The sequence below is a fragment of the Carcharodon carcharias genome, chromosome 9 (genome assembly GCF_017639515.1).
Source record: "Carcharodon carcharias isolate sCarCar2 chromosome 9, sCarCar2.pri, whole genome shotgun sequence".
Taxonomy (NCBI): Eukaryota; Metazoa; Chordata; class Chondrichthyes; order Lamniformes; family Lamnidae; genus Carcharodon; species Carcharodon carcharias.
Window position 1 is genome coordinate 114,126,306 of NC_054475.1, and position 10,844 is coordinate 114,137,149.

The following is a 10,844-nucleotide window of genomic DNA, read 5'->3' on the forward strand; positions in this document are numbered from 1 at the left end:
TAAATACATTTTTGTAGTTATAGAAACATGTGGTGTATGGATTAGCACAAAATAATCCACTTTGTGGCAGATTCACCAACCCAACATACTCGGGGGTTTAAATTGTGCTATGGATACCAAATGATTTATTCTAACATTATGGCTGCGCAAATTGGATAGTTGTATTTTCTTTAATTTTGCCTGATGATTTTACTCTCATACAGGAATTCCACATTGGCTTTAGGTCTAATAAAGTATCATGTTCTCCCCTGAGGAAAAGCTATTTAAATTGTTATGGGGCTGTTAAAACAAAGCTCATTAAGGCTCACTGTTTGAACTTAATGCAGTTTTTGATCTGTTCTGTTTTCTCATGCTTCACACCAGTTGAAGGTTGTTTGAGTAGCTGCTCTAAACTTTATATTGCAACAGTGGCAGGTTTGCTGACATACAAAGGATGTCTACCTTTGCAAGCCTTAATCTGATGTTGCTGGTTAAGCAAATGCAGGAGAGACTAGCCCAAATGTAAAGAGGACATTGTGGGTTGTGGGATGGTGGGAGGGAAGGTGCGTAGAACCTATTCCACACCCCTTTCCCTGAGTCTACACACCCACCCTGAGTCTACACACCCAACACACCACACAGGCTTCTCAAAGGAGCGTACCATTCTGCAGAAGGCTCTGACTGCTAGGGAGTCACTCCATAAGACCATAAGACATAGGAGCAGAAATTAGGCCAATTGGCCCATCGAGTCTGCTCCGCCATTCAATCATGGCTGATAAGTTTCTCAACCCCATTCTCCCGCCTTCTCCCTATAACCTTTGATCCCCTTACCAATCAAGAACCAATCTATCTCAGTCTTAAATATACTCAATGACCTGGCCTCCACAGCCTTCTGTGGCAATGAATTCCATAGATTCACCACTCTCTGGCTAAAGAAGTTTCTCCTCATCTCTGTTCTAAAAGGTCTTCCCTTTATTCTGAGGCTGTGTCCTCAGGTCCTAGTCTCTCCCACTAATGGAAACATCTTCCTCACGTCCACTCTATCCAGGCCTTTCAGTATTCTGTAAGTTTCAATTAGCTCCCCCCTCATCCTTCTAAACTCCATCGAGTATAAACCCAGAGTCCTCAAACGTTCCTTATATGTTAAGCCTTTCATTCCTGGGATCATTCTCGTGAACCTCCTGAATATTGCCATCATCTTGAGACACCAACACATTTTTTAAAATCAACAAAGAACAGCAATAAAAGCAAGACAGGGATATTGAATATTATGTACAGACTGCCATCCCTAGGTAGAAGCTCAATAGACACCATATACATGGTGATTTGAACACCATGGGCAGGATTTTCAAGTCGTCGGATAGGTGCAACGGGCGCCCCAGGAGCAGCCGGTAAATGGCCCGCCGCACACGATTGGCCGCCGACCACGATTTCATGCTGGCTGGCCAATTAACAGCCAGCCAGCATGAAAGGCAATAGAAGCTCAACACTGCCGGGATGGGGGCAGGAGGATTGCGAGCCCAAAAGTCTGCCAATGCGCAGGGGAGCACACACTGACAGCTCCCTGAAGTCAGGGTGCTGCCTCAGGGAGCTGAAGAACTTTAAACCAATGAATATAGTTTTTAAAAATTCAGCAAAATTGTACACACACTTGACTCACATGTATATTTGAAAAATTCTGCCCAAAAGATTTAAATTTTTAAAATTTAATTACGGGAAGCCTCATCCCGCCCATGGATGAGCTTTCCTAAAAAATCCAAAGGCCGCCTGGCTGATTCACCCGCCTGCCAACCGTAACATTGGATGGGCAGCTAAAAGTATAGGTTGATTAATTGATTGCTGGCCTTAATAGGCCTCTTAATTGTTGGCACGCCTACCAACTGAAATATCATACAAGTGCGCGATGACATCAGAACACTCGCCCAACATCATCGCGCTCTATTTTATGCTTGGGCATATGGGGCGCACACCCGCATGCCAGGTGGAAAATCCTGCTGCAAGAGCGCCATAGCTTAACAGGAATGTACTGTTTTCCATGAATTTTATCATTATCTATGATGCAAACATTACATTCCTGCACAAGAAAACCCACCTTCCCTGATAGTATTCATGATACCTACATCTTGACGCAAAGCAATGTGTCATAACTCTTTTAAGGAGATGACAAGTTGGAAGGCTAGCTTCCAAGAAACCATCTTAATCCACTGCACCCTTGACTGTTAGCACCCATACATCATCCATAATTCTCAACACTGAACAGTTATAATAAAAGACGTGCTGCCATAAGGTGTCTCACTGGGCAGAATTGGGCTCGTGAAATTTTCCATACTTACGTCATTTGCAGTGTTGTGCAGTACATCCCAGATAAATTAGCAGGATGACTTGAGTTGATCAAAGTCAAGTGGAATGCCTGAGGTGGTGGCTGCGGCTAAGGTGCAAGGCATCGAAGCAGTCACTGACTAAAATCACCAGGAAGCCGCCCAAGAAGCGGAGGAAATCTCGCAAAAAGAGCTATTCCACTAACGTGTACAGGGTGCTGACCCAGGTCCATCCTTCCAGCAGGATCTCATCCAAGGCCATGAGTTTTATGAATTATTTCGTTGTTGACATTTTTGAGCGTGTCGCCTCCGAGGCTTCGCATCTCATTCACCACAACAAGCGCCACGCCATCTCGGCCAGGGATATCCAAAGCGCCATCCGCCTCACGCTTCCAGGGGAACTAGTCAAACACACTGTCTCCGAAGGCACCAAATACACCAACTCTATTTAGGTCAATTATTCTACAGATTATTAAAACATGCATCTGCATAACCTTGTCATCAAAACTGGCCTAATCTTGGACTTGCAAAAGAAGCAGCAGCAATGCGTGAAAGAGAAGGACAATGAAGATGTCCAGAAGCCCCTGAGGTAGAGATGCTGTGGAGGTAGATTAGTTAGGGTCTGCTAAAATAATTATTTTTTAACATAGTCCTTTCAAAAAGGCACATTCATGCATTTCATTCAGTTAAGCTCTCTTTCCCTCCTCTGTATGTATTAACATTGCATGCCATTTATATGTGCCCTCATTATTCACTCCCCTAGGCTGTTTGCATGCTAATTAGTGGCTTGCCAAATAATAGAAACATCAATTGCTTTTATTCTATGTGAGATGACAATGTATGTACGGTGATGTGCTGTCCTCATGTGTATTATCTGCTAGCCCATTGTCCTCTAACTCTGTTTGAAAATCTAATGAAAGGGGCTGACTGCAGAGTGGCTAACTGAGATTCTGCTGGCACGCTACCTGTAGGTGCTTGTTCCTTGGAGAGTTTCACAACTGCTGGAGCAGTATCCTATACTGTCATCAAGGTTTCTAGCTTGGTTTGAACAGAAGGAGATACTAATAGCACAGGCATAGTTGGTATCACATGGGGGCACTAATACAGTATCATTCTGGCGCTATTGCTACTTTAGTATCAGTATTTTGTATGAATGTGGAACAAATACTGTCATAAGACCTGTGAATCCCTTATTAGTGGCTATCTGCATTCTTGGGTTCTCATCTATAGGGATAGAAATTGGTAAACTTTACGCCCATTTTTCAAGCATAAATGGGCACAAGGAATAGCAATTTAACATTTGCATGGCTCAATTAGCTGTACTGGCATCTTTGCAATGTTAATCAAAGACCTGAAGACCCAATGCTGAATGAAAGTAGTCTGCGATGAGCAGGATTCTGCAGCTGGCAACAAAAGGTAAATTCAAGATTTTTTTTAAATCCTTCCGGAGTAAGGAGTGCTTCCCTTACACTAAAGCCATTGCAATCAACCACCTACCCACCTACCCTCTAGGGTTTGCCAACCCTCCAGGATTGGCCTGGAGTCTTCAGGGATTGGACAGTGCTGTGTGCAATCCCGGAGAAAAATCATCGAGACATTAAAAAAGTTTGGTTTTTTTGTAATTTTCTTTGAACACTTCTCTTTGGGAGCTATAAAATATTGAAAATGGGAAATAAAGGCTGTTTAGCCGATAGTTAAGCATCATCTAATTGGGTAATGAGTCTTTTTGCTTACCAGTTGGTGCAGGAAGGCACTATGTCGCATGGATAGAGGTGCTGGTTGACTAGTAGCTGGAGCGTGGGCTCAAGTCATGTGATGCAACCTCCAGGAAGACATTTACTCACTAAGGCAAAAGCAAAAGCAAAAACAAAAATTGCTGGAAAAACTCAGCAGATCTGATAGCATCTGTGGAGAGAAAGACAGAGTTAACGTTTCAAGTCCATATGACTCTTCTTCAGAACTAAAGAGAAGTAAAAATGTGGTGAAATATATACTGTTTAACGGGGGTGGGACAGGTGAGGCTGGATAGAAGGCCAGTGATAGGTGGGAGCAAAGGAGAGATTGCAAAATATGTCGTAAACAAAAGGTCAAAGGGGTGTTGACGGTGGTAATATTAGCTAAAGGAGGTGCAAGTGGTGACATTAAGAGTTGAAAGCAGAATGAGCAAGTGACAGATGGCCCTTGTGGGGGTGGGGTGGGGAGATGGGATGGTGTGGAAATAAAGGTTGAAATGGGCTAAAAGATGGGGATAAAACAATGAATGGAAATAAATTTAAATAATAATAATAATAAAAATCAGTGGGTAAAAAATATAAATATCAAAATTTTAAAATAAATATTGAAAAAATAGGATCAAGAAGAGGTGTGGATGGAGGAGAGAGTTCATGATCTGAAGTTGTTGAACTCAATTTTAAGTCTGGAAGGCTGTAAGGTACCTAATCGAAAGATAAGGTGCTGATCTTCCAGTTTGCGTTGAGCTTCACTGAAACATTGCAGCAGGCCAAGGATGGATATGTGGGCAAGAGAGCAGGGTGGTGTGTTGAAATATCAAGCGACAGGAAGGTCTGGGTCATGCTTGTGGACAGACGGGAGGCGTTCATTGTTTTATCCCACCTATTAGCCTATTTCGATCTTTTTTCCCCTCCCTCCCACCCCACCCCACTAGGGCCATCTGTCACTTGCTATTCTACTTTCTACTCTTAATGTCACCATTAGCACCTCCTTTAGCCAATATCACCGCCATCAACACCCCTTCGACCTTTTATTTTTGACATGTTTTGCAATCTCTCCTTTGCCTCCGCCTATCACTGGCCTTCTATCATGCTTCACCTGTCCCATCCCGCTTAAACAGTATATATTTCACCACATTTTTGCTTCTTATTAGTTCTGAAGAAAGGTCATATGGACTCAAAACATTAACTCTGTCTTTCTTTCCACAGGTGCTGTCAGACCTGCTGAGTTTTTCCAGCAATTTTTGTTTTTGTCATACATTTACTCACAGTTGGCAACCCTACCTCTCCTCCACTACCCCCAACTATAGCCTTTCTATATCACACTTTCTGGGACTTAACTGAGAACCACTGTCAGCAAGATAGGTGACCTGACATTCAGGTAAACTGCCTATACAGGCACAAACCCTGATTATGTTGATGAGGTCCGAAGATCAATTTGCATTGATCCTTGAGCCTCTTGATATGGGTCTACACAGCTCACAGAATAGGAACTGGAAGGAAATCAGCCTGCTTAAGTTCTTGTTTCTATTCAACTCATGGATTTTCTTCTGCACTTCCTGCCAAGTGCATCAATGAGCAGACACCACTTTCCTCAGGTGTGTTTTGTGTTCCAATGCTTGTAATCTCCACTAGAGAGGATTGTGATCTGTCTTGTTTCCATACCTCCTCCAGGAGTACTTTCTTCTTCTTTCCATCTGCATTATCAATGAACTTTGCCTTTTGACACCATGTGTGCCAGCAGAAATCATGTAATCCAATGCAAATTTTATCAGTTTTAACATCTAAATGGCTTTGTTAACAGCTGTAAAGGGATTAGCAAAGTATTACTGAAGGTATGTTTTCTTTGCTTGTATGGAGCTTAGTTAAATTAATGAAAACTAGTCACAGCTAAGATCTACATTACAGATTTGGCCCATCATACTGTCTTGGAAAAAAAAACTGTTCCCACTTCTTTCATTCAATAAGCATATCTTAACCCCCTTGAGTCATGTTTGTCAACGTGTTATATGCTTGCAAGATTTAATTAATGTGCAAATTGCATTTAAATGCATTCATATTAGTCATATGGAGCAAAATAGAACACTGGAGAAAAATGGCTAAGTGTAGCAGAGCTTCAGCTGTGGTACTATTGAGCAAAGCTTACACTGTAAAAATACTCATTTGTGCCAGTAGGATTTCAGTTGTTCATTGTTGAAGTAAAAATGAGCAAAACAAGCCCTGATACAGGCACTCTTCATACTAGAGTGGAGAGATGGGAAGGCAAATTTTGCAATCTAACCACCACTAAGGTGTAAGTCAGGCAATGTGACATTCAGTAACTATTTTAATGGGAAATTTGATTAGGCTGCTCAAAATCTTGAAGCATTTTGATTGGGCAAATAAGGAAAAAATGTTCCTAGGTGCAGAAGGATCACATACGTGAGGACACAAATTTAAGTAATTGGCAAAGGAAATAGAGGCAACATGAAGATAAAAGTATTACACATTGAGTTATTATGATCTGAAATGCACTGCCTGAAAGGGTGGTGGAAGGAGAATCGGTTATAACTTTCAAAAATGAATTAGATAAATGCTTGAAAAGGGAAATATTTGCAGAGCTATGGGGAAAGAGTAGGGGACTAACTGGATCACTCTTTCAATGAATTAGCGTAGGTACAATGGGCTAAACAGCCTCCCATGTCATTCTATGATTCATTCTTGCCCAATCATTATTCCAAAATGATGAATACACTGGAAAAAATGTAGTTGCAGAACGCTTCACACAAACCTTACTGGTAAATTAGATTGTTGAAAAACATAAACAAAATATTTCCAAAGTAGCCTCAAAATGCTGTTATTAAACATATTATAGGGTTCGTTTAAGTATACTTTTATGAACATAAAGACTGTAAATGCTGCATGGGGGCAGGTAGATAACTTGAATGCTATTCTAGCAGATAAACACTGGGAAACTGTGGCTGTCAACTTTTAATATATTAAGTAATTGCAAATTGAAGGTTGTTTCTGGCAACAGTCTAACATTGGAGCAGAATATTGAAGAAATGGGTGGAAACCTGGTCTGGCTGTTCCTCAACCACTTTTCAGATCAATTCTTCTTACTTTACATTCATTACTCAGGCATGCTAAATTGAAAATCAGCCCCAGTGTGTCTTCCCAAAACTGGGCAAAAATTGTAGGACCATTAACACTGATTGTGAAGTCAGGGAGGAGAAGGAGCCAAAACAAAAACAAAAATACCTGGAAAAACTCAGCAGGTCTGGCAGCATCTGCGGAGAGGAACACAGTTAACATTTCGAGTCCGAATGACCCTTCAACAGAACTAAGTAAAAATAGAAGAGAGATGAAATATTAGCTGGTTTAAGTAGGGGTGGGACAAGTAGAGCTGGATAGAGGGCCAGTGATAGGTGGAGATAACCAAAAGATGTCACAGACAAAAGGATAAAGAGGTGTTGAAGGTGGGGATATTATCTAAGGAATGTACTAATTAAGGGTAGAAAGCAGGACAGGCAAGGTACAGATAGCCCTAGTAGGGGTGGGGTGGGGTGAAGGAATCAAAAAAGGCTAAAAGATAGAGGTAAAACAATGGATGGAAATGCATTTAAAAATAATGGAAATAGGTGGGAAAAGAAAAATATATATAAATTATTGGGGAAAAAAAAGGGGGGTTAGAAAGGGGGTGGGGATGGAGGAGAGAGCTCATGAGCTAAAATTGTTGAACTCAATATTCAGTCCGGAAGGCTGTAAAGTGCCTAGTCGGAAGATGATGTGCTGTTCCTCTAGTTTGCATTGAGCTTCACTGGAACATTGCAGCAGGCCAAGGACAAACAAGTGGGTATGAGAGCAGGGTGGAGTGTTGAAATGGCAAGGGACAGGGAGGTCTGGGTAATGCTTGCGGACAGGCCGAAGGTGTTCCGCAAAGCGGTCACCCAGTCTGCGTTTGGTCGCTCCAATGTAGAGGAAACCGCATTCGGAGCAATGAATGCAATAGACTAAATTGAGAGAAGTGCAAGTGAAATGCTGCTTCACTTTAAAGGAGTGTTTTGGCCCTTGGATGGTGAGGAGAGGGGAAGTAAAGGGGCAGCTGCTGCACCTTCTGCAGTTGCATGGGGAGGTGCCGTGGGAGAGAGCTGAGGTGTAGGGGGTGATGGAGGAGTGGACCAGGGTGATCCATGCAGAATGCCTCCGGGGGGGTGGGGGGTGAAGGGAAGATGTGTTTGGTGGTGGCATCATGCTGGAGTTGGCGGAAATGGTGGAGGATGATCCTTTGAATGCGGAGGCTGGTGGGGTGATAAGTGAGGACAAGGGGGACCCTATCATGTTTCTGGGAGGGAGAGGAAGGTGTGAGGGCGGATGCACGGGAGATGGGCCGGACATGGTTGAGGGCCCTGTCAACGACCGTGGGTGGAAAACCTCGGTTAAGGAAGAAGGAAGACTTCAGAGGAACTGTTTTTGAAAGTGGCGTCATCAGAACAGATGTGACAGAGGCAAAGGAACTGAGAGAATGGGATGGAGTCCTTACAGGAAGCGGGGTGTGAGGAGCTGTAGTCAAGGTGGCTGTGGGAGTCGGTAGGCTTGTAATGGATATTGGTGGACAGTCTATCACCAGAAATTGAGACAGAGGGGTCAAGGATGGGAAGGGAAGTGTCAGTGATGGACCATGTGAAAATGATGGAGGAGTGGAAATTGGAAGCAAAATTAATAAATTTTTCCAGGTCCAGACAAGAGCATGAAGCAGCACCGAAGTAATCATCGATGTACCGGAGAAAGAGTTGTGGGAGGGGGACAGAGTAGGACTGGAACAAGGAATGTTCTACTTACCCCATAAAGAGACAGGCATAGCTGGGGCCCATGCGGGTACCCATAGCCACACCTTTTATTTGGAGGAAGTGAGAGGAGTTTAAGGAGAAATTGTTCAGTGTGAGAACACGTTCAGCCAGATAGAGGAGAGTAGTGGTGGATGGGGATTGTTCAGGCCTCTGTTTGAGGATGATGCGGAGAAGGAGCTACATGGGTTATAAAACTGCCTGAAATAGCCATGCAAGAAACTCTCAAAATTCACACAAAAGCTTTCCTATACAATACTTCCAAAGGAAAATCCATATGTCCCTGACCACATTGAACATATGGAACACAACTATCACCAATAACTACACTGCAACCTTCTTTATCCAAACAGGTGTGATGGTCTACTGAATAAATTCACTTTCAATTTATTTCAGACATTGATGTATATAATAATAACCAGTGTTAATGATGCAAGACACCAATGTTAATGGCTCCTCACTTTCTGCCTTTCTTTCCACATGGAAATTTTCTGCATTTTGTCTTAAAACTTAACATTCCCTTTGTCGTCTTCTTTAGGGGTGGGAAGCAGCTGCAACACCATCTTCCCTTAACAATGTCCTTCAGGATCAGAACCCTCAATATATCTAAATCAAATAACAAAGAACCGCCAGAGCAAACAACTGTGGAAGGTCTAGCTGTAAGTAACCAGCGCCAAACCAGGCTGCATGCTCATTGCACAGGCTGCAATTAAATAAATCAGTCATACATTCTGCTACTTCACTTTTTTTTCATGTTGGCGTCTTAGCCAGTCAAGAGGTTATGTAAACACTGATAGTGCAGACAAATTTGATAGATTGAATGCTGAGAATAAAAGAACACATGCCAGGTCAACACATGCCTTGTAAATTAGATGAAAGTGTAAAAAACAGGTATGTTGAAGCAAATCCAGGAGAAGATAATTAAACACTCAATAGCACTGCAGTGAGACAGATTGTTGCACTTACATATGGTGTACACTATTACATCACCTCAGGAATCAACACCATCCTCCAGATCAACCAGCTGTACAATTACGCCTCCCATAACAGTTTCATCTTGGGTTCAGGGTCTAGACTGTTATGCTTTAGTGTTTGCCTGTTACTCCAAGAATGCTGCAATAGACCGTTATTCATAAAAAGAACCATTCTTGTTTATTTACAGATCTATGTATATCTCAGTACTCTACATGAGATTGTACTTCTGCTTTCCACCAGAGCGCAGTCTCTTAATCATGTGACATTACATGATTATAGTTATATAGTAGTTATATCAGTATCAGGTGTTCCTGATGTTAACCCTTTACTCCAGAATAACAGGAGGACCAAGTACTTTTGATAAGATCTACTATGTTGCATGGGTCAGTATTTGGCCAGAGCTTCAATCCAATTCACACATTTCCTCTTTCAAAAAAAAGCCTAATATGTTTTCTGAGACATGATACAAAAAACACTGCTCAACAAGTTCCTTGTTTGTCCAGATCTCTGCCTGTAATGCATTGATTTAAATGACCTGAATTCTGCACACAGTAAGTCTATTGTAATATCACATGCACAAAATTAATGGGATTATCTATTCACAGTGCTATATGCAATAGGTATTGCCATGCATCTCAGGGCATTTAAATCCATCAAAGCCAAATCTTGTGCCAATGTATTGTGCTTTTGTGTGTCCACTTATGCACCAGATTTTCAGTCAGCCGCCTGCTATAAAGAATCACAGTGCACAAAAATGATGAAAGTATTCATAAAACTTTTCAATACCTTTATTCAGTGGTGTTACATCTTAAACATGTGTGAGGTGCTCTTGTCAGCCCCTTGCACATTTTTAGGTTTGGTCTATAAATTGACAAAAGGCAGTTCCAAACTGCAAATCCAGTGACTATTTCTCCTCTGAGTTTGTGCTCCAGTGCCCACTGGCATAAAAAGCTGCCATTGCAGATAGAGGTGCTCCCTCAGCTTCAACATCTTGCATTTTGTTTTGCTAGTTTCAG

At 42.1% G+C, this 10,844-nt stretch overlaps 1 protein-coding gene across 1 annotated transcript; it reads left to right on the forward strand.

Moving 5' to 3' along the window:
* Positions 1–1,476: 1,476 nt before the first annotated feature.
* Positions 1,477–2,749, forward strand: LOC121282456 (histone H2B 5-like). The gene is made up of 2 exons (XM_041196162.1): positions 1,477–1,505; positions 2,413–2,749. The coding sequence occupies exons 1-2, from the start codon at positions 1,477–1,479 to the stop codon at positions 2,747–2,749; spliced, it is 366 nt and encodes a 121-aa protein (XP_041052096.1).
* The last annotated feature ends 8,095 nt before the right edge of the window (positions 2,750–10,844 follow it).